Source organism: Eutrigla gurnardus (genome assembly GCF_963514095.1).
Source record: "Eutrigla gurnardus genome assembly, chromosome: 5".
Lineage (NCBI taxonomy): Eukaryota > Metazoa > Chordata > Actinopteri > Perciformes > Triglidae > Eutrigla > Eutrigla gurnardus.
In genome coordinates, this window is record NC_139919.1 from 25,865,240 (window position 1) to 25,889,828 (window position 24,589).

General features: G+C 43.3%; 1 protein-coding gene across 2 annotated transcripts; it reads left to right on the plus strand.

Moving 5' to 3' along the window:
• Positions 1–497: 497 nt before the first annotated feature.
• Positions 498–10,379, plus strand: dctn4 (dynactin 4). Of its 2 annotated transcripts, XM_084010004.1 has the most exons (14): positions 498–686; positions 1,468–1,538; positions 1,641–1,819; positions 1,978–2,021; positions 2,572–2,679; positions 3,494–3,514; positions 4,073–4,146; positions 4,947–5,059; positions 5,149–5,258; positions 5,376–5,449; positions 5,686–5,740; positions 5,944–6,051; positions 8,842–8,939; positions 9,096–10,379. In XM_084010004.1, exons 1-14 carry the CDS (start codon positions 552–554, stop codon positions 9,313–9,315), a joined length of 1,410 nt encoding a protein of 469 aa, XP_083866130.1. In that variant the 5' UTR covers positions 498–551; the 3' UTR covers positions 9,316–10,379. The 2 variants fall into 2 exon arrangements, with proteins under 2 accessions (XP_083866130.1, XP_083866131.1); XM_084010005.1 differs by lacking the exon at positions 3,494–3,514.
• The last annotated feature ends 14,210 nt before the right edge of the window (positions 10,380–24,589 follow it).

Genomic DNA, 24,589 nt, shown 5'->3' on the forward strand with positions numbered 1-24,589 from the left:
GAGCTGGTACCTGGCCATATGCCCCATGAGTGTCTGACAGGCCTATTTCCAGTCCTTTTAGAGGACCCCATTGACTATATTTTACACAGTGTTCAGATTAGATCTGTCCCACAAAGCCACATAGATAGAGTTAGAAAGCCATAATAGATTTGTGAATGTGTTCAATCTCCTTCAAATATTAGTTTTATTTCAATAACTATCTAGTTTAATAACAATAATAATAATAATAATAATAATAATAATAATAATAATAATAATAATAATAATAATAATAATAATAATAATAATAGTAATAATAATACATATTATAATGTATTTACTTGGATTGGCAAACATTATGATAAAAAAAAATATATATAAAAAAGATGTCGCAGTCTTTTCATGCAAAATGTGTCTGGCACGCCATCAGTTATATTGTGGAGCTGGCAGTTCCAATGTTGACCACACGAGGTCGACATTGAGCGACCCCCTGAAAAGCCAGACAACCGGCGGTGACATCAGTACGAGCAGTGCAGTCAGTGAGCCCACCGTTTCGGCTGCGCTGCCCAGAGATGGCGTCCCTTCTGCAGCCAGACAGAGTTGTCTATCTAGTTCGCGGGGAGAAAAGGATCAGAGCCCCGTTATCTCAACTCTATTTCTGTCGCTACTGTAGTGAGCTGCGGTCGCTGGAATGCGTGTCTCACGAGGTACGTGGACGTTTTCCCTTGCTATCCTCCAAAGCTAGCTGTTAGCTTAATTTTTGTCAGCGGCTACTTTGTTGTTAGCCGGTTTGCTAGTAGCTTTGACAGGCGGGCGGGACTAGTCCAACCACGTCGCGCACTGTATGGCTAAGACGCTTGTCAATCACCGTTTTTTCCAACAGCCTCCTCCTCTCATTGGCTGCGAGCGACGGTTTAACTTCCGTTGTAGTTGGCGTTATATGACAAGCACAGCATAAATGGGCTAGCTAGCATAGCCTGTTTTCCTTTAGCTGGACGTTCAAAGTATTCGCTTTGCTCGTACGTAAAGTGTATGTGCGACACGTAAAAGCTATTTATTACAACATTAAAGTTCACTCGCCAGCTTGACGTCCTCACTGTCAAAAATCCACCCTGTTTAACCTGACTCACAGTAACGGACACCACACCCAGAGCGCGTTAGCTTCATCACCCATTGCAACTTCAGATTAGTCGTCACTGATTTGTTTCTCTGTAAACACAGCTGTTTGCTTAACGTTACTTTCTTGGGTCGAAAAATAAACCAACCAATCTTGCCTAGTGAAAGAAATATTCAGTTCCTCCCTCTCCGTCATTCTACCACAGTGGCCAAATTGATGCTAACGAGGGTTCATGACAATCACGTTTATTTTTTTTTTTTATGTAGCAGTTATCGAAACGCTTTGATAATCCATCAATAAAGAAACCAGTCTGACATAAACTTGCAGATGCACAGTTTGACTCCTCCTACTCTTGAACCTGTGTTGACCAGGTGGACTCCCACTATTGTCCAAGCTGTCTGGAGAACATGCCGTCTGCAGAGGCTAAGCTTAAAAAGAACAGGTGAGACTGATGTGCACATACATGCATCCAGACATAGCAATCTGGTCTCTTTAATGAATACAATCTATGCCATTAATGCCCTTTTTGATTCATTCCTGGTAGGTGTGCAAATTGTTTTGACTGCCCGTGTTGCATGCACACACTGTCCACTCGAGCCACCAACATCCCAGCCCCTCTGCCCGACGATCCCACCAAGACGGCCATGAAGAAGGCCTACTACCTGGCCTGCGGCTTCTGTCGCTGGACCTCCAGGGACGTGGGAATGGCTGACAAATCAGTTGGTGGGCGCTGATAATATGTAGACGCATTAATGTGGTCATATTTACAGTATTTCCAACACTTCAAATAGCATTAAGAAGCATCAAAAACAACATATAGCTGTTATGTGTTACATTTTTGCCTGAGTCTCCTGTTTTTTGTGAATTTTTGTTCACTGCAGCCAGCGGTGGATGGCAGGAGCCAGAGAACCCTCATACTCAGCGGGTAAGTTTTGTCCCCTGGAGTCATTTGGAGTCAGTCTCACAAGTTACTCACATGCTTCCTGATCATGAATAACTTACTTTTTTAAATAGATGTGCTTGTGAATAAGCGATACACACACATAGCCGTCCGGAGGCAAAACCAAACTACGTGGTTGCTTAGTCGCCGAGGCAAGAAAAGCACCACAAATCATCAATTATTGAAATTGTTGTCTATAAAATCAAATAATCTATTTTGTGGTATTTCCATTTTTTTTTAACCTTTTGATTATTGTCGACCAATTCTTTAAACTTTTCATGAACGAGTTAACTATAATCAGGACTTTTACCAAATGTCAATTTGTCAACCACTTGCATGAAAGTGCCTGTAATGCCTTCCCGGATTACTGTGTTGTTATAAAATTACATCACATTCTTGGATAAAAGTGATCCTGGAGAGTAAAATTACCATGTGCTCTCTATTAATGTTGCCTTTTTAAATTTAAATGTACTTCCCAGAACAAATTCTGCATCATTCTTGTTTATTAACTGGATGACATTTGTGTTCCCTACAGATCAACAAGCTGATCGAGTACTACCAGCAGCTGGCCCACAGAGAGAAGCAGGATCGAGATAGGAAGAAGCTGGCCCGGAGACGACAGTGCATGCCTCTGGCTTTCTCGGTACTTTACTTCCTCTGAGCCCAGTTTAACCTTTAAAAAAAGATCCATAAATTCTTCTTTGATGTTTTGAAATGCCATTCTGCTGTTCTCTCACTAATCTGTGCAGGTAGTGTTGGAGCAGAATTTAGATTCACGATTATAGCCATTTAAGATATTTATTCGATGCAGATGTTCTGCTTAAATGTCAATAACTTACTCCAAAGTATGTGCCAATGAGGGTATTATGTGATTACAACACCTTTTAACCAAAGCAGTAGGGATTAATAACATATATCATGACAGCTTTTGTAGTGTTTGGTTGGAGCACACACACCATGTCTATACTTGAGTGGATGAGCATTAAAACGCTGTTTACTTGTGTGAACAACACCACGGTTTTTGGGTTGCTTTCAAAATGTTTTCCATACATATTGACATTTCAGAACAACAGGAAAAACTCTGCTTAGTCTGTCTGATAGAAAACAGAAAATGTACATTTTAAAATGTAGTTTCTCTGGTGTAGACATGGTTGTTGTGATTCTTGAGCTTGCCTGCACATGGTTTTACACCTCCTGCAATCTGCTGTTACAATATTAACATCCAATAATGCAAACCAGCCTCTCCTATTGTGTACCGTAACCACTTTAAACACCTAAGCTGCAGCGTCCTGCGGTTGTTCTCCATCACTGATGCATTTCTGTTGCTGTTGCATGCCACCAAATGCCACTAATGTTTGCTGAACTGCTTTTCACCTGGTTCTTTTTTCTCTCTCTCTCTCTCTTTTTCTTTGCTTATGCACTCTGATATTTTGGTTTTTGCCCCCCCTCCCCCCCAGCAACACACTATTCATGTGGTGGTGAGTTGCATTTTTCACAACTTGGATAGTCTCCTCTTCACAGTAGCACCGTCTTGTCTTCATCTCCTTTCCCGTCTCATCTGTTACTGAGTGACCTCACAGATCACATGAATGTCTCCTTGGCTAAATGAGATTGAGATCCATACAATGGGAGCCTTTTATGTCTGCTAGAGGGAGAGAAGAAATAGAAGACTTTGTTGAAGTCCGTGTAACCAGATCTAAATATTTTTCATACTAATTTAGTCCTGAACCCTCAGTCTATCAGAGTTGATTCTCTCCCACTGCTGTGGTCACAAAGGCTCCTGCTATTTTCTGTAACCACAATACAAAAGGAAGTGTTTTTGGCTTATTTATTGTTTTTTTATGACAACAAATACCATTCCTTTCCATTTTTGATTTTTAAAGTCATTTATTCCCTTTTTGGATCTAGTCTTTGTGTTTAAAGTAGTAGTTTGAGTTGTAGTTTCATCATTTGTCTTTGTAGTTTTTGAGTTCTCCTTTTCATTTGGTAGACTGTCTGATCCTGTTTTTTTTTCTCCTCCACTTAAATTCATTCAGGAAAAATATGGCCTTGGAACCAGACTGCAGAGGCAGAGGCCTGGAGCTCCCATATCAAGCCTGTCTGGCCTTACGTGAGTTGTCTTTTGTCATATACTCAACACATGGAACATCCCCCCCCAATAAAACTACATGCATATGACTTAGATGAATTGATTTCTTACCACCCAGCAGCCATTGTTGCATTAATTTCAGTGTGCCATGAAAATCAATTTGTTTGAGCCTTGAAACTTTGCTTGAGACACACAAGTAATCCATCACAGTTAACAGTTTGTCACCCTTATTTTTTGCTCAAAGTTACATCATCCCCTTTTGTTGTGAGCGATCACCACATTTTATATTTCACAACTGGAATAATATTCAAGGGCCCTGCTTAACATCTGAAAATGAATAATTGGCAATATTTTGAAAACGTATGCCGTCAGGTCCAGGTGGCGCACGTACAGGCTAGAAAACCATGAAAATAATTATGTGAATGTGGTTTATTTTATCAATTGCATGTCCGTCTAACTCCAGTGTAACCTTAATGTATATATAATATAGCTCTTGGACAGTAAAGTGGATTACCTACCTGAAGCATTGTTAAGTGCACGGTTTAAAAGTTAAAATGGTGACCAAGAAGGTTCAAAAGAAGCCTAAAGACTTAAGTTATGTTGGAGAAATTTTCAGTGGAAATGTAAGATATACATGGGGTTTATTCGTAGTTTATGTGCTAAAACATTGAAAGCCCTGTGTACTGTTAATACATTTGTTATATTGTGATTGTGGTGTAAACATTGGAAAGTCTCACTGTGCTTTACTGCTTTTAGTTTCCATTAAAGGGCGTTGTTATAAGAGACACAGCCAATAGTAAATAACATTGTTTCTTCACCAGCCTTAAAGAGGGTGAGGACCAGAAGGAGATCTGCATCGAACCTGCCCAGGCCCTTGATGAAGTGGAACCCCTGCCTGAAGATTGTTACACCGGGCCCATCAGCTTACCAGAGGGTACGACTTTGTTTGGAGCTCACTAAACAATACCAATTATTTTTTATCTCTGATTGCAGAGTTGAATCTAATACTTCTTGTCCTTCCAGTGACCACGCTGCGTCAGCGGCTTCTGCAGCCTGACTTCCAGCCTGCAGGGGCGTCTCAGCTCCACCCCAGACACAAACATCTCCTGATGAAGCGCTCGCTGCGCTGCAGGGTCAGTACCATTTCAGGCTTTTACTCCTGTGTTAATTAAAAGCCTGTTTTTTTAATGATTATTTTTCATGTAGATTGCATTTAGATAATACTTTTCTTTCTTAATTTCCTCCTCCAGAAATGTGAGCACAACTTGAGCAAGCCAGAGTTTAATCCTACTTCAATCAAGTTTAAAATTCAGCTGGTGGCTGTGTGAGTATTGGTCATCAGATTGTGTCCCAAACACGTGTCTTCGTGATGATTCTGATCTTTTTATAATTAATGAAACGTATAAATTAGCCAGGAGCCTGATGTAGTTTTAATTAAGCTCTTCAAGTGAGTCAGGAATTTATCCATGCAAAAGTAGCTTCATCTCGGTGGATGTGGTTCAACGCTGTGTTTAACGTTGTCACTGTGTTTGAGTGTAACTGTGATGTTTCCTTCCACAGGAGTTACATCCCTGAAGTGAGAATTATGTCGATTCCAAATCTCCGGACCTTGAAGGTCAGTTTATGCACTTGTTCTGACATGTTCAGTATATATTCATTCTGTTCATAATCTTAACCTCAAGAAGTGCAGTTTGTACTGTTAAAACCAAGTATTCAACTCTGTTTAGTGTTAACGACTGTACTGAATGCACTGTTTCATGAGTAACAAAGCTTTTTGAGATCAAATTTAAAACCATCTCTTTCCTCCTGTCTTTTTAGGAGAGCCAAGTTCTGCTGACCCTGACCAACCCAGTGGAGAACATCACCCATGTCACATTGGCTGCTTGTGAGGATGAAGATCCCGATGACATCAACAGCTCCGCTAAGGTATTTAACGATACTTTCTCCTTTTTATTTGCTGAAGTAAAGTGTAGTCTCGGAAGGTATCGGACAGATTCAAGTAGACCAAATATGTTATATTGTATATGACAAAACGATGATGAGACGGCATGGACATCATTAATGGACATCATTGGACATCATTAAAAACTGACAATATCAACATGTTATATTGGATAGACTGAAGTATTCAATATAACCTGAAGATTTAGAAGGACATTTGACACAGGAATAAGACTAAATAAAAAATAATAGCTGACAAAATTAAGAGAAAACATTTTAACCAAAAAAATAATGACTACGTTTGAGTTGTTGACTAAAACTATGAAAGGTAAAAATGAATAAAATGTGACTAAACTAATGAGCGATCTTGATTTAAGAGTAGGACTACCGGTAATACTAAATTAGCTGCAAAATGTACTTGTTGGAATTGCACCAATACTAATTACTGTCCCAACTACTAGCACACATTTAAACAGTAATGGTGCAGATCTGAAGATTCAGTCAGAATCTATGCTTATAGCTTAAAAACCCATATGTTTTTTTTAGACTAGAAGTGCACATTGAACCTAAATGTGTCAGGTGGTCATTGGGATGATAATTAAAATCTATGTTGTTGCTGCTGGGTGAACAGGTGTTTACTTAAACCACTTTATGGGCAGTAATATGTAAGGCTGTGTGTTTATTAGCTTGTTTGGGAGTACTTCCTCCCCACACGGTGGGCCAAACATCAATGAATGGAGCGTTAAGTGCTGGAAAGAGTGTCGCTACTCGAATCCCGAGCATAAGAAATGTGCTCAGTCACAGATTGCGGCAGTTGTTACCACCTGCCTCCTCTTAAATATCGCCCATTATATCAAGCGGTATTTCTGCGATCTTACCAGCATCAGCGAGTGCAGGGTGGGCCGTTCATTCACACCCGCCTGCTCCTTTGTGGAGTAGGTAGCCTTGTCATCATCTCATATGCAGAGCAGTTGGGTTCCGTTTTTACCTCCATCTGTCAGCTGTCGCACGCACAGCTAAGAGGGCCTTGTTCTTATGGTAAATGGTCTTCCGGGCTGGCAGTTGCCAGCAGCCGCTGCGAGGCTCTCTGCGACTACAGGCTGTTTGTCTTGGCCTCTTTAGCGATGAAGTCATGGGCCAGACCGGGTAAGAAAGAGCTCCTGGCCAAAACAGAGCGTCTTCGTGACCCATTTCCCTTCACGTTGTGGCCCGAGAGGAATGTGCCGTCTTGTCATTCAGCTTGATGTGATATTCAAACACCTGGAGGGCAGCGTGAACCACAGCGAGTCATGCTTGGTTGATTTCATCAACCAGCTATTTCCGTATATATCATTGCATATGTGTTGTATTAAAGTGTGTGTACATTTGCTGATGACTGGATCACATTTACCTGTAAAGTGAATACATTTTGCACCCCTTTCAAAGTCCTTTTACCCCCCGACACACATCACAAAGATGACCGACTTCTTTTCTGAGTTGTGCAAACTTAATCTCGATAAACAGATTCTGCATTTATAAGTAGAATCTGTCAGGAAAAGGAATATTTTGATACAGAATCATTCTGATTTTCATTTGTGGACTGAGTAGTATTGACCAATTGTGCAGACGTTGGGTGAATGCAGGTAAACGGTCTGTGTGGAGACCAAAAGAGTCGTAACACACTGGCCGAAATGCCTTTTTTTTTTTTTTTTTAATTTGCTCTTAACTAGCTACTTGTGAAACAAGTCTTACACCTCGTCTCTCAGCTCCAGTCTCTGTAAACAATAAGAAAAGGAAGTCTTGGCCCAGATATCAATCGGCTACATTGGTACCCCAGAAATGTAGCCCCTTGCCCCCCCGAGGCTCATCCATCATCAGACCGATAGCCGATGGGTTCAGAGATTGGTGCAAATATAAATCGGTTATTCAAATCGTACTTTGGAACATCTTCACCTGAAATCTGCAAGGAGCAGCAACACATCAAAGAGCTGCAAGTGGTGCTTTTAGAAGTTTAAATCCTGCAGTAAAGTGGTCCTCCATACAGCCCAAAGCTGTTGTCGGAGGCACTCAGAAGATTGGACCACAGCCCAAATGGTAATGTGGATATTTGGGTCTTTATTATGACCGTCACCAAATAGTTTTTCATTTTTGTTTTTCATTACCAATACATTTTGTCAAAGGAGGCATCCGATGCTCATTTTCAGGCACACCGTACCTGTGTTCACCCTGAAACGCTCCGTGTTACCGCCTGTCTCTTTAAGACTGCCTTTCCAAAATAGCCCAGTCTGGCCTGATTGATCATCGCCTCCACTCGTCCGCCTCTACGCTGTCGGCCTTAACAGTGTCACCTCAGCCAGGGACTCACCGAGTGTGTCGACGCACACGGAGGTTAGCAACGCCTTCCACCAGTGACGGCACCTTAGTGGGGTCCTGATGGCCCATTTTAAAAGCACAGTTTCAGAAGATTGAATCCAGAATCTATAAATATGCACATTGTCTTCACTTTGAAAGCTTAACTGCTGAAGTTCCTTGGCTTCCTAAGTTAGTCTCGACGTCACAAAATGATGCTCGTACATATAGTTCACGTCTTGCAGTCGGATTTAAGCTGAGCAAATTAAGTTTAAACGACCTTCCAGTGACGAACTCTGACATTCATTGTGCAGAATGATTCATGTGCAAACTTCCAAGTGAAGTAAACACGTCTTAGAGTCGAGGGGGATTTTATTTTTCTTCCTCAAAATATTGGTGTGCTTCGAAACAAACATTGATATATATGTATATATGTATGTTTTTAAGGTTATGGTACCCAGCAAAGAACTGGTGTTGGCAGGAAAGGATGCAGCTGCTGAGTACGATGAACTGGCTGAACCTCAGGACTTCCAGGATGACCCAGAGTAAGTTGATATACATATATATACTGTATACACACACACACACACACACACACACACACACACACACACACACACACACACACACACACACACACACACACACACTGCAATAATTAATAATGTGAGCCAACTCATCCCTCTGTTCTCTGTCCACAGCGTCGTTGCCTTCAGGAAATCCAACAAGATTGGTTTCTTCATCAAAGTGATCCCCCAGAAAGACGAGGACGGCGACGTCACCGTTTCGTTTAAGATCCGACACGACTTCCGGAACCTCGCCGCTCCCGTGCGGCCGAGCGAGGAGGGAGCCGAGGCCGTCGCCGAGGCCATTTGGCTCACGCACCACGTGGAGCTGAGTCTGGGGCCGCTCGCCCCCTGAACATGAATACTCTGCTATCAGACAGTCCTAGTGTTGGGTTCTTTTGAACTAATTTCTGTCAACTGTGGAATTTTAATTTTAAACATGATTTCTGATTCTGCTCATTGATATGGAAGGACTTTTTGTGATCTGCTTGGCATACACTTATTTTAATAATAAGTGGATCATATAGAGATTGTATGATAGCCCAACAAAACAACATGAAACCATGACTGACTGCAGACCGATGAATGCATCGAGTTTAACTTGACTCACTTGTTTGTTTGCTAAAAACATGACGACACACTGCTTTTCATCACATCATCATCAGCAGTAAATAGCACTTTTAAATGTAAAAGTATGTGAGGTTACCTACAGGAAACAACCTTATATATAGGTATTATTGTTATTTCCATAAAAACATGTTGTCTTTGTAAAAACAAACGATTTATCACTGTACTATATACAGTATTTCTGTAAATGGCAAACGTGTAGGAAATAGCAGTTTATGTTCATAGATGAGAGTGATTATACAATAATACATCATCATCTAGGTGGAGAATAAATGAGCAGAATCAGAAATCATAATCTAGAACAATCGGAACGATTCCCATCCGTGCAGCACACTCCCCTGCGCTTTCAAGCTTACGTGTCCTTCTCTTCAACATCCTTTTTCTGCAGACGGTAATATCGTATTAACTCGCATGCTTCAACTATAGGAAATATCACTCACGTTAGACGACGTCATCACGGTTACTGATCCTGTGTTTTCTTATCAGAAAGGCCGTCGGGTTGACGTTGAAGTCAAAAACGGTAACCTTCACTGGCACCACGGAGAGGAAGTATATAAGAGGCTCTGTAAATGACATTACAGTGTTCATTATTTAAATGTTTTGAGACACTAATTGATTATTTTTTTGTTCTGGTTTTAAAAATGTATCCTCTTGGTTTGTAGAACTCACTGACCTCTGCCGGTGTGTATCGTGAGCTGCTGTCATTCTTGGTCTTAAGTGTGTTAGCGAACCAGCTTTACAACACAGTTAATCTTCTGTACCAGCTAATAAAATAATGTGATACTGTTAAAATATCGACTTTTTTCGTTGTTGATGTTGAATTTGTATTTTTTTTGTCATCTGGCTCTCTGTGCATTGTGGAGTTCTCAATCTCACCACAGGATGGCGCTGCAGGCAAACTGTTTTTAGATGGCGGTTGCATGGATGGAGCTTTGGTGTGATCTTGAATTGCCCTACAAGCTGAAAGAGATTGTCTGATCATAGTAATGATTGACTGAGATGGTAAGAGACACTCCAGACAGAAAGATATCAATAATAATCCAAGCAAAGCTGGGTTTTTTTCTCCAGGATGTGAGTCAGGAGGAAAAAATGTCCACCTGTCAACCTTCAGAGTAGATAATCATGGAATGTGTGTTCCAACTGATAGCATTTTGTATTTTGCACATATCGGCCCCTTTCAGCGATGTTTTGCACACATGGGACGGTTTATTGCCTCTGAAAAGGCTGACCAGATATGTGATGCAGGCCCGTCCGCTGTGTAAACAGACCCCATCCGTCTGGGTAATAAAGCCATGATTTTCTTTTATCTTCGGCAGATATAAACAGCTCAGAAGAGTGGCCTTTGTAAGAGCCATAAATCACAGCTGAATATGAGGTAATAAAGCACACATGGGGCGAGTCCGGACCACTGAAACAACCCAGACTCCCACTTCAAGCACAGCTGATGATAGCAGCAGTAGCTGCACCAGCTGGCAGGTTGCTTTCCTGCTTTGAATGTCACATTTTGCTAAAAAGGATGTAGTCAGGGCCATAATTTACTTGGGATAAACAGAGAAGACAGTGACTTGCATATGGCGGGGGAGGTTTCTGACTTAGGAACCTTGAATGATCCCCCAAAAACACCGTCTGGAAGACAACTTCTGGATTCCTCTCGCCAGGATAATATTTTCCTGGATCAGGATTCCAATTATTTCATACTCAGCACCGGTGTGTTTTTATTTGTAGAACCCCACACTGTAAACAGCACAGAAATCTGACCTGTGACCATGTTACGGGGATTAGAAATTAATATCACGGCTCCCCCAGCAGTGTTGAGTAAGTAGGTGGCTTAGTGGAGGGCTTTCATGTCCCTCCTTCCCCATCGTCCTCTGTTTTTCCTCTTTTGAAGACTCACGTCTTTATTTATAAAGACAGGCCCGGCCAGCCTTGACCAGATGAAAAATTCCTCACTGAATTACAAGTTTGACTGCACCCGGGACGTTTCCACCATTACGTCATCGCCCCCAAACCGCCAGTAACTCACCCGCAGAGGAAGCATGACACAAACGAGCAAAAGAGGAGAGAAACTGCATCTCGACCGAGGCAGTAAATTCCCTCCGTCTCGTAAAACGATGGCATCGAGAGCCCTGCATGACTTTCATTTTGCTATGTATTACCTCTCACAGATCAACTGAACAGTATGTACCGTACACATGAGTATGTGCTTTCTTCTTCAGACATATCAAGTTGCAAACAAAGTAGTGCAGACTGTCCAAAAAAGAGATGCGTGTATTTGTGACGCTGCAGTGCTAGACCTTCATCAGTCATAGATATTGCCAATTTAATCCTTAGAGGAGTCTCTATTTTCTCCTGCTTGTGGCCCAGAATAGTTTTGGACATGCTGTTTCTGGGCATGAGGAGGGGAAGCACAAAAAGACCCAAGTGCTGTTTTAACCCTACCCCCTTTTTTTTAGTAGTTAGCCTGGAGGTGCTGTGAGTGATTAATCGCCTCCTTCATTTTATGCTCACCAGACCATCATCTGGTTAATTAGAGGTAATGGATGATGTCTACCCCGATGAATAACTGTAAGCATGTTGGCTTCGGAAGCCGGGAAAACCAAACCTGTGAAACATTAGCTTTTTTTTCTTTTTTTTCAGGAGGGGAGCAAAAAACTCCATGTGATACTCCTTTTTTTGTCATTTTCTCTCCATCTCCCTCCATTTCCTCTCGCCTTCATTCGGTCTGCATTCTGATGGCTGTAGGTTAGTTGGAATGTTGACGTTGGACGCCGGGTTGAAAAAGATCGCTCTGAGAAAGAAGCTGACCCCCGACACCCCCTCTGAGCCCCCCGTCAGACATGCTGACTGCGTGGCCCGCTCTTTTGCTTTCATTCATTATTTGCTCAATTGCTCACAACGCGTACAAGGGCACAAGTGCGTCAGCACACGAGCCCCGATTGTCGCCCCGGGGGAATCACTGAAGCCACTCTGTTGACTCTGCATCGTCCCACTCAGTGGAGAGACAGTAGATATACAATCAGACAATGAGTCTGACTCTGTACATTCCTTATTTACCATCAGTTTTCATGTGATCCCACAGATATCCCCTCTCTGCCCCAAGAAATAAAATGTTTGACCAGTTTTAAGCAAAACATTTCAATGCAACATTTCCAGAGACCGCACAGACCGCAGCCCGGCTTGACTTTTTGTCATTTTGGGTAAAAAGTATTTAACCCGAAATCACAGAAATACCTCGGAAGACATAATCTGCTGCTGGATAATAGGCGTGGTAAAAAAAATACAAGTTTGACCCGATTAGCTTGGCTTAGCATGAAGACTGTAAACCGCAAAATAGCTTAATTTATGGATTAAACAAATTAGATATAATGGGTTAATTAGTGGACAGAACCAGCTGAGTCACTGTTTCCATGTCTTTATGCTAAGCTAAGTTAAGCGGCAGCTTCCTGTGGTTTCATATTCAGCGTACAGATATCAATCTTCCCGTGTCACTCTCTGTACGAAAGCAAATACGCGTATTTCCCATATTTCACAAGAGACGTGTTGACACCTTGAAGATCAACCTGAGCTTGCTGCCATAATCACACCTAGGCCTGAATTTTCCAAAAAGGGCTTTTGGTTTCTTTGCACAAACGTCTCAAGATATTTCACCCCGGAACACGAATGACTCATTTTATTTGCTTGTATCAGCTTAAAGAGCCCAGCTTGAGTTCCTCTGACATTTCGTCCAGAAGAGTCATGCATTTCTGCACCTGCTGCCACCACTAAGATCTTAATTCAGTGATGCTCAGCACGAGTTAATCTAAAAGTATCCACCCAAACAAGCTTCATTAACCAGCCGGATTAATTACACGCCGCAAAGAAATTAAGCCACAAGCCAGCAATAACTGCATGTTCAATAAATATAGGATTTCAATTAGGTCAACACTTGTAGTTAGAAGCCCTGTTGCTGTCTCATTGTGGATGGTGAGTAGCTGGAGGCCTCTTGGGCAGCAAAGCCCCCGTTATGTCTTGCTGAAAAAGTGCGCTGGCGGCTGAGAACTTGTGGATGGATGCTGAAGACGGAGACGACTGGTTTCCGCTCTGCAGCGGTCCAAGTAGCACGCAGCCAAACCCACAGAAGCCCAGCCCAACATGACCCACCAACACACCGCAAATACTGTAGACCCATATCCCTTACACACACACACACACACACACACACACACACACACACACACACACACACACACTCTCACACACATTTCCCATCCCCGAGCAGGCCTGTATTTCACCCAGGAGAGGCTAAGGTAAATCAATGAAGGGAATCAATGAGAGCTTCATTGGATTTACAGTGCAGGAATATGACATGTCAAACCCTAGATGTGGATTTCTTGTGGACTCTATCAGCGGGACAGAGACACACACACACACACACACACACACACACACATACACACACACAGAGAGGTCCTCGACTGTGGTTGGACTTGAAGCAGCAGCGACTGATTTTAAAGCCTCTATATCAGGTGTTTTTACGTGCATGAGCATGGCTCCCTACATTATTAAACTCCGGTTTTGATCTTGCGAGGTATTTATTATGTATGAGAAGTAGGGACAAGTTCCCACCTGGGGCTCAGGAACCGGCGAGGCATCCCTTGATGACGCCTTCCTGTGGGACGGTGGAAAGTTTCACCTCTCCTTTGAACGATCCATCAAACGAGACAAACCAGAGAAGGAGAGAACCGCTGCTTTGAAACAGGGTTTTAGTGAAATATACGCCGTATTCTGCCACCAGGGGGAAGTTCTGTTGCTAGTAGCAACCTCTGCTAACACAGTGCACGTTAGCTAACATATCTTTTGTCAGACAGCAAACTGACATCTTTATTCCAGGCCTACTCCTCATTTGTCCTCGGAGTATTATCTGTTTTATTTGTGTTTTGTTCATTTACTTGGATCAGTTGACTGCTAACCAAGCTAGCCAATGTAGCTAGCTGCTAACTTTATGCATTTTATTCTCGCAGACGTATACTAGATTGAATATTGTATGTCAAAACGATATGATATACATTGTGATATTGTAAAGTGATCATAACGACGCCTACAAATACCCTACGGTCATACAGGAAGCGTTTAATTTCACATTTACATGCAGCGGCTGGTATGTTTCTTGTAGGTTTTGTTTGCCAAACTCATTTGGAGTGTTTGGAGGTGTCAGGCTGTTTCTTTTTTAAGTTCCCTGCATAATGAATTATCCAGCATGCAGATGCGGCCCCGCAGATGTTGAGGGTTGCATTTTGATGTGTTCATTATCTTTTAAGTCCAAAGTCATCCTGTTCCCCCACCTGCACACACTGAACCGGCGCCCACCGAATTAATGGGAGCATCATCTGTAGAAGAGTTTTATACACACTGGCGGAAACGAGTGGGACTGAAGATCCCACGGGGGGGGACTGTCGGCACACAACAGAGGGCCTAAGTTACAAATTTCAGTCACGCCCATGGAATTTAAGAAACAATAAAACGAGGAACATGTAATGAGATCATCATGGCACGCAGTTCTGGCCATTAAGGAAAGCTAATTGCAGTCAGAGAGGGTGAAAATAGAAATCTAAGAGGCCTTTTCAAAAGCAGAAACAGATATACACTAATTAGTGCAGGAAAAAAAAAGGTGGAGACTACGTTTACGCGTGTTTTGACGTAGAAACTTCCCAACTTGTATTATTTACACGAGGATATTTGCTCCCTGAAGACTTCTGGCTGCTGTTTGTCTACAGATGGGGCTGCTGAGGAGTGTCTCACTGTCAGGACGTTCTCAAGCGTTGCCAGACCTAGTCCCTGATTGAAGTGGCTGCTGGGAGGATCTGGGCAGACCGGGGTTTTGTTGGCTCTTGTCTAAACCATGTTGTTCTCTTTAATTTCCTGTTGATGGGGCTCACAGATCTGATTTCCGGCCTCTGCAGGAAAAGACAATCTCGCTGCCAATCCGCTGACTGTGTCGAGAGAAGATTTCACTTCAGTCAGCCACGACGGAATTATCTAAGACCCCCTCAAAACCCCCCTCCGCCACCTTCGCTGTCGGAAGATAAGCCTCCCTGTTATGTGTAATTTCTGTAATTTGCTTTTGATCAATCTTGGTGGGGGGTGTGTTATAGCGAGTCAGTGTCGTTACATAATCATTTTACAATGAGGATAACAACAAAATCCAGTTTTTACACGGAACTACCGCTGCACCTTGATATACATCTGGTTCCATCCAATACGTGCGACGTAGTGTGTGGTGATATTGCAGTGCAGTAGAAAGTGGGTTGATGCGGTCGCAGGGCAGGGGAAGGTCAAAGAGGAATAATGAATATGGAGGACGGGGAGGAAGAGAGGTGTCCCGAGGGAAGAAAATATGTCTTCAATGGAGGCGGGAATATTTTGGTCTGGGACCAATCTGAAGCATCTGTCGCTGCTTTCCGGTGTAACATCCTCTGGTAATGGTTGAGACTCGGCAACGGGGGGGACGGCTCACATGATCTCAATCATTCGGCCGCTCGTTTCCAAATTCACAGGAGGCCCCGTGTCTGTAAACTATCATTTGTGTTAAAACGAGACGCTAATGGCAGTCAGCGGGCAACATCCTACCCACAATAAAGAAAGAACAGGGGCTACGAAATGGAAAAGTTAGCAGCGGCGCGGCTGTAATACATTCCCTGACATCTTTCCATTTGCATCAGAATGGATGAGCTTGACCTCTGAGCACTTGACCTTGGTTACCCCTGAAGCAAGAGCAACACATTCCCCACTGTATCAACACCGCTCTGTTCGGAGTTAAAAAACGTTCCGTCCCGCTGGATGTTGAAAGAGGGACCACCTCTGAGGTGTAGCTTCGTACAGATTAGAGTCACATGGAGACTTTTTGTACCGCTGTTGAGATACTCCTTTAATTGAGTAAAACAACATGTGGGTGTAAGCCTCAGGACTGCAATGACTTCATGGTTCTTGTGTAGCTTGCACAACGTTGTTAGCTCGAACACGATCTGTTATTAAAGGCCTTCCAACCCCCCCCCACTTTCACTTCACTAAGTTCATAAATATTTTCATGCTGAGGGTTATCATAACATGACCTCATGAAAAGCTAAACAAGGCATTCCTTCTCCTTCTGCGAAGAATAAAAATTATCCACATCTCTCCACATGTATTTTCATTTTCTCCCTCGCCTTTATTGACGTCTTCGCTTTCCTCTCCCTCTCTTTATTTCTCTGGCGATCTTTCTATTTGCCCATCCCTCCTCCTCTCTCTCCTCCTGGTCCACCCTGGTCCCCCCCCTCCACCCTAATTAGAGGGGAGTAAAAATACGAGTGGCGTTGCTAAGCTTTGGCAGACCAGGTCTGCTGCCAGACGAGAAACCTTTCGGGGGCACGTTTGCCAGCACGTAGCCTTTAAGTGGGTCACGAAAACTGAAACCCAGGCAGGACTTTTTAGAAGTTAAAACAGCCCTCTGGAGGCAGCGAGCTCCAACCAGAAGGTCAAACATCCCCTCAATCAAGACCCTCCAATCTCCAGACACCTCTGGGACCGTGGTGCTGAATTTATTAGTGCGCTTTTACTCTGGCGGGATCACCTGTGGGCTGGAAATGGGAGAAGGTGGTTTTCTTGACTCAACCTGAACAGGAACTTGGTACTGCTAGCTATTTACTTTCTCTCCTTGTCTTATTCAGCACTGTAACTGGATAAGCCCAGATGGCTGCCGCTGGCTGGATTGGCAGGCGTGTATTTCAGGCTGTTTATATTTGGATGTGTCTCCAGGGATACTCTCATAACTTACATGGCTGTTATATAAATGCCTAATTCATTTACAAATGAAAAAAAAATGCTTTAGCAAAGATGTTACATGTTTTTCATTAATTTTTATAATATGTGATTGTTTATTCTGCACAGGATTTATTTTTCAGATTTTGAGTTTTCTCAAGTTCCTCTAATGAAGAGGAAAGAGTTATAGTAGCTGCAAGGCAACAATGTGTGACAATATGATTTTAGTTTTGTTGTCAAATAACCTGAGCCGAACCCATTTTGTTCTCGACATGTCTTCCTCAACCTACTGCAACTTATGGGTGTGCAGTTTCTGCAAAAGAGAGACATCTGTCACATTTGTTTGAATGGTTTGTGTGGCGTTGCCGTACGTTACTAAAGGTTTATGAGGGGAAATATGGGAGAGCCCAAACTGTCAGTTAACCTTTGCTGCAGCCAGTAATTAGACTTGCCATCGGAAAGCACACACGATGGTTAGACTTCTGACTCAGATTTAGGAGGCAGAATGTCGGTTTGGACTTCATCCCGGAAGAGATGGGCCTTTCTTTGATTTCAGACAATAATAACATTGTGTTGCACTGGTGTGTGTGTGTGTGTGTGTGTCACACTTGTTTCCTTGTTGTGTGATGCTCTCAAACCTTGCATTTCAGTTTATGTTGAGGTTGAAGAAACAAGGCACAGTGTGTTAAGTGGCGAGTTTTAAAACGGTGCTACGGTTTTGCTGCCTTCACACAAAGCCAGAACAGCTATTCCCCGTCGATATGCTAAGCTAAGCTAAACAGCTCCGTAACGAACGGGCACACGTGCTGCTGATCTATCGCTCAGCAAGAAAGCAGCAATCACATTTCCTGTTAAACTATTCCCTTAAAAGAACAAAGACAGTGGAATTTGCTTTTTCTTTTAAGAATCCAGCTGTGATTTTTTTTTTTCTTTTTTATCCGCTGCTGAACTTCTGATAAACTTCCACTCCTCTTCTAGTAACTTCCTCAACACTAATTCCCCCTGAGTTATGGTCTGCATGAAATATTAGGATTACGAAACACGCTGGTCTCAGCCTGAAAGCCTGAAAGCACGGCCCACACAACATTCAGACCAGGAGGAGGAGGAGGAGGAGGAGGAGGGGGAGGACAGGGAGGACAGGGTGTTGCCGGGGATGCTAACTTGGAGAAGCACACTACCTTCCTATTCATGCTCGCTGGAACAGGTGGCCAGGAAATGACACATGAAAAGCTGCTATCACCTTACCCGCCTATTTTATTACATCCAACCACCACATCCTCATGCCCTCCATCTATCTTCACCCACACCCTCGATCTATCATCCAGGTTTTAGCCGTCTCACACTCTCTGTTTATCCTGAGTGTCATGTGCTGTCACGTAGAACGGTTCCCTCGTACTAAGCAGTGCAGCTAAAGTAACGACTGGCTCGTATATCAGATACAAACTGTGATCGCCATGATTACAGTAGTACACTAGAGGATGCTGTTTTCATTCCTGCAGCTTTTAATAGATTCATGATGTGCCTTGTCTTTCTAAGTTTGCGTTTTAGTCGTGATCAAAGCGAAAGAAAGTTGATTCAAAGAGTATTTGGGGGAAAGGGGGCGGAGGAGGGGGGGGGGGGATTTCAGCATGACAGCCCATTTTCTTGAGTGGAAAAAAAGGGGGGAATTCACATGGCAATGCCCACTGTTGACATCTGTTTCGGCATCATGCTGAATAAATCTTTTTGTACTCGGCTGCCATGACATAATCTAGATGTACTGCCCGTCATCAAAGTCAGCGTCGCCCCGTCTGCTTTGATGTCCTCTGTATCACTTTTGGCACACGGTAACGCCCGCTATGACTCGTCTGATCGGAGAGATGTTACATCCTTCTAAATTTTCCAGTGGTTTTTTCTCGATGGCAACAGTGTGACCATCGCTCACGAGCGATCTGAAGGGAAATTTGAGTCAAAAGTAATTACATTGCCCGTCAGACCCTCCTCTCCCTTCTGAAGAGCATTGGGGCAGAAACCAAGAAAGACAACATCAAGGCCGATAAGACGCTTGGCTGCCTGCCCTGCACACAACAAGGAAGCATGACACATCCAAATTCTGCCATATCACTTCTTGGAGACACCCACCAGGCCCTGGCTGTCATGAGTTGCTGTGTGTCGGTTCGCTCTGAGCTCGCTCTGCAGAGAGACGGGAAGCAGATGCAAAGGATTCATCTGTTGTTGAAAGGCAGATTTAGCACCCTGCGTTTGGTTAGTCAGCCGACCCAGCCTGGGCCTGCGCCGTGCCCACTTTCTCCCCACATCTGTAAGAGATTAAAACTCAGCGGCCTGGATCGCAGACACAGAGCTGGGCTTTGTCAGAAACCTCGGATTCTCTGCTGGGACTCAACCCTAAATGGATTAGACTCTGTCGCAGAGCACCGAGGGAGGACCGAGTTCACTGCCCCCCAACCATCAGGGCACTGGTCTGCACAGGGCCAGGACTGCTGGACTGCTCTCCATCCCACTGAAGGGCTTTTTCTGTTAGAGCACTAGAGAGTAGAGGCAATACAGCCAGAAGAGTCATCGGTATGAGACCACTACAAAAGACTAAACAAAGGCGGAGAGGGTGGTCTAAATAGACTACACAAACGTCTGTCTTCATGTGATGACTTTAGCTTTTTAGCAGCAACGGTTAACCAAGCCTCCGCCTCTCTTTTTTTTTTTCTCTTTCTGTCACCTTCCCTCTCCTTTCTCCTTGTTTTTCCGTCTCCAGGCCTCTCGCCCGGCTGCCATATAATGGCATGTGTTTTGATTGGTGCAGAGCGGGGAAGCCGGGTATTGTCTGGACAGGATCTAGGCTGAGATCAGCGGATAGATCGGATGGTGGTTTAGAACAGTGCTCGGGCTACCAACGTCATCTTTGTTTTAGTTGGACCTTGCGAACACTTAGCTAATCCTAGAAAAGAGCCAGACACGCAGGAAATAGGGACTTATGAAAACAAGCAACAAGTCCGGCATTATTATTATGTCAAACTCATTCATTAGAAATATGTTACTGTTGATTATGTGCCCAGATGTTATCAGGCATCTTGTTTTCATTTTGAGTACACTGAAATGAAATGTAATCAAAAGGATTGATAACTTAGGGGGGGGGAATAATATTAAATGTTGAGTCCAGATTCCTGCCTTTTCCCATCTGTACGTCACCTTTACCTCCCTTATGTATATTGGCCATCCTGAATGGTTGATTTCATGGTTGGTTATGGCCCACCACAGTGTTACAAGGAGCGAGTCAGAAGTGCACACGCCTGGCTGCCTCTTGCAAAAAGGGGGTCTGACACTGAAAGGATGCAGACGACTGATTTATGTTTTCTGGCAAAAAAGTAGACAATTAATTCCTGGCGACGGGCTCAAATTACAACATGCTTGAGCTGTTGTGGCAGGGGGGCCTGACCTGAAATAGCTGGTCTGTCAGTGCCATGAATCTGCTATGATATAGAGGGTTTGGTAGTCAATATGAAACAGGGCGTGAATAATACATCCCATATGGTGTTCCGTACTTTGATCAATGCAGAGAGAAGTCAAAATCTTTCAAGACTTCTGTTCAGATGCGTTAAATAGGCGTGTAGTGCACATGTGTACATATGCTATGTAGAATATATGTACAAATTTAGAAATATTGAGGTTATGAGTCCAAGTCCCTGATTGTAGTCCCTAGTCTCGACATGAATCTGATCACAATAAGGTCTCTGGAGTATCTTGAGTAACTGGGTTGTGGAAAGATATTGCTGATATTGCTGATATTGCTGAGTGCTATATTGTACCATTGTATTTGGAAGAAGGCCAATGTCTCTATGGCCGATAGGCAACTCACACCAAAACGACCTAGAAAGCTAAATAGCACTACAGGTATAACACATAATATGTATTTTTGATTGGGGGGGACTGTCCCTTTATATGCTAGCATGCTAACTTGCTGGTGTTTAGTTGGTGTAACGTTTACCATGTTCCAACATGCTAATTAGCACTAAACGCGTGGTACAGATGAGGCCGATGGGAGGAGTTTTGGATGCATTTTATTTTTGACTTGATGAAATATTAAGGAATCACCAAAGTTATTACATTGGTTGTACATAATACAAAGGATATAGGATGCATCATCTGGGAACCATGATTGTCTCCATCCAATAGTCTGTGAGATATTTAACGGACAGTAAACCAAGGCGGTGCACTGCCCGACCAACATGATAGAGGCATTCACACTGTGTTGGTACACAGTGAACCTGGAGAGCAGGGAGGCGCAGAGCTCTGTAAACCGAGTCATTATGATGTATCGTCTTCATGTCCTCCAGTCCTTCGGGGTTCCTCTCCTGTATTACACACGGCACTCCGCTGTCAGAGCGACAAGCTGGCCAGAGGGACAATAACAAAGGAATCAGAATAAGTGCCCAGTTTGTTGAAATGACTTCCTATCCTTCAGGGGTGGACTCCACATCGCCTGATGTTCTGTGGGATTCAAGGCCTCTGAGGCTTTCCACAGTGTGTCATTTCCTCCTTGGAATCTGTGGATTAGTCATATCACTTCCTTATGTCCCTGCCAGGCTGTTGGCCACTTGGCCGCAGCTTTTCTTTGTTCTGGCTGATTTTATGGCCTTACGGTTGTGCCACGGTCAGCAAATGTCCACTGCTGTCAAAAACATTATTTCCTCTGTGTTTCTTTTTTTCCCCTCTCCCCATTTAACTGTTGGAAAATTAATGAGTGGTATTTGGCGGATGATTTTGTATTGTGTGGCCAAAGGCAGCCAGCAACAGTCTTTGCTGATGGTGTTGGTTAAACCAGTAAAGGAAGATTAGGTTGCTCATTTGATGGGTTGGTTCAAAAGCCTGGGGTGCGTCACAAAAACAGGCAAGTGTTAATGAGAAAACTGTTGCTTCGACACTTTATTCTCTAAACTTAAACTCTCTCTGTGAGGCAGAAACGACTTTCTTTCCTGAAGGCTCGAGTTGGCCACTGGTTGGAAGAAAAAAAAAAGAAGGGAAGAAGGGAAAAAAAAAAGAACTTTTCCATCCAGCTCCGAGGCAGCCCCTGGATCTGCATGTGGAAGTTTTAATGGGAGTCAGATGTGCTCCTAATCAAAGGAATATGGCGGGAAATGTTACTGAGCCCAAGCAAGGCGAAGTAGGACGACAGGAACTGTGATAAGACTCAAACGACAGTCACAAATTACACTCTTTGACTTCAGAGCCAACAAACAAATTCACTGTGGGCCTTGAGTTGTTTCTACCTCAGCTGGGAACACGGTCATATGACGGTGTTAAATGGCAGTTTATGAGGATTTGGACATTATGGGACTAAAGAAAAATTAGCTTGTAAAACAATTAGCGATCTGACATATTGTTATATTAGCTATGCAAATTCATTTTCATGATTTTTATTCATTTTGTTCACACTGACGGTTGTCATAAGCATTGTTTTTGGCTGCAGCTGACGGCTGTTTTGAGAGAAAAAGCTCTAAAAACCAATTGTACATTACCCGTCTGGCACCAACCTGCAGACAGACAAAGGTAGTGTCTCGCTGCTGAATGTAGTTTCACACTTTGCAGCTAAAGACCCAGATATTTCTCTTAAGAGTTGGTGGAGAACAAAAACAGAGCTAAACATGGGGCCATTGGATCAGATGGCCAAATACATTACTCCAAATGAATTGTAATTCATAGGCAAGTTAGCCATATTAATGGTGATGATATGTTAAGTTTACATGTAGTTTCTGCTGCCCCCAAGTAGCCAAAAATAGTAATAATAGAAAATCTACCAAAATAATCAATTGTTAACAATAAAGTAAAACTAATAATTTACTGGCCTTTCACCTCCAAGTGCATGTTATATTTTCAATATACAGATTTTCTCTCCATAAAAGCAACTGTTGCTCAGCTTATTTTTTTCGCTGACGTTGCACATGTAGTTAACACTCTGGTAATACCACAGGAGCCTCCTCTAGCCCGTCACAATGGCATACCGCCTATCTAATCACCCACTGCACCCGACCTCACTCCCTCTGATTTCCAATCATGCGTCCTACTTATTATCCATTTCGGTGACTGAGCGCACCCAGAAGCACATTGGCCACCAGTCGGGGCGACGGCATGAAAATGGAAGTGATGATGTCATGTGCTGATAGACGTCCACGGGAGAGGAACAAAACTCGGCTATTCGTCTTTGTCAGCTCCTTTCTTCTGCCTGTAGACTAAACACTCACACACAGACAGGCATGCGGTGTGTGCATGCGTGCTCGTGAGTGTGCACAATCAAAGGCCAGCCCATGCGCAGACATAAAAAAAAAACGTTACACGACTTATGCAACACCAGACTGACAGACATGCACGTACTAACGTGCCAAATATCCACATGAATGTACTGTATTTGTCGCTCATCCGCCTGTCCGTGGGGTCCCTCTCTTGTGTGGTGACTTTAACCGTTTCTGAAGCTTCATTTGCATCCATTCGACTCTCGGAGACGGACGAACCGCAGAGCTGTGGCGGCCGTGACTTAAACTCCACGAGTCATGCACAGAGAGCTCATGAGAAAGTCTTCACAACCCTCTCACTGCTCAGGCATCGGCTTAATTAGCAAACGAAATTTCATCGCGCTCCATTTTCCTCAACCAAACGGGCTGAGAATATCTGTGGTTTTTGAGAGTACTACTAAAAACGGGTGGAGTAGGGAAAAAACAAAACAGAGAGAGGAGTAAAAGAAAGCAACTGTCACAAAAAAAAACAGGAGACGACGCAGGAAGCCTGTCGAAGCATGTTTTGTCTATTTACAACACAGTCATTGCTGCTGTCTGGAATGCCTGCATTTGACTGGAAGAGCAATAATCAAGAGAGCTGCAGGCCATGGCATCCACAATAGAGAGGTAATGGGTATTCAGCACTTTGAATGAACTATATTTCCCCCTCAGCCTTGCCGGTGGGGTAAAAGCTTTAAAAACATGCTTAAAAAAAAAAGAGCCTCTGGTGTCTGTTTTCATTTAGTGCGCTGCACGGAAGGGCCGCGGTGTTATCGTCATCCAGGTGGGTGGCTGAAGGGTTTTTCTTGAGGCGTAGATAGTTTTTCCATTAAAACTGTATCTCCCTAAAAAAAGACGTTAAAAAAAACTTGTTTTCTTAATTGGTCATTATAAAGAGCGCGGAGAGAGTTCTCGTCTCAAAGCCATATGCCGAGCAGATGGGATTAAAGCTAACCGGCGTTCACA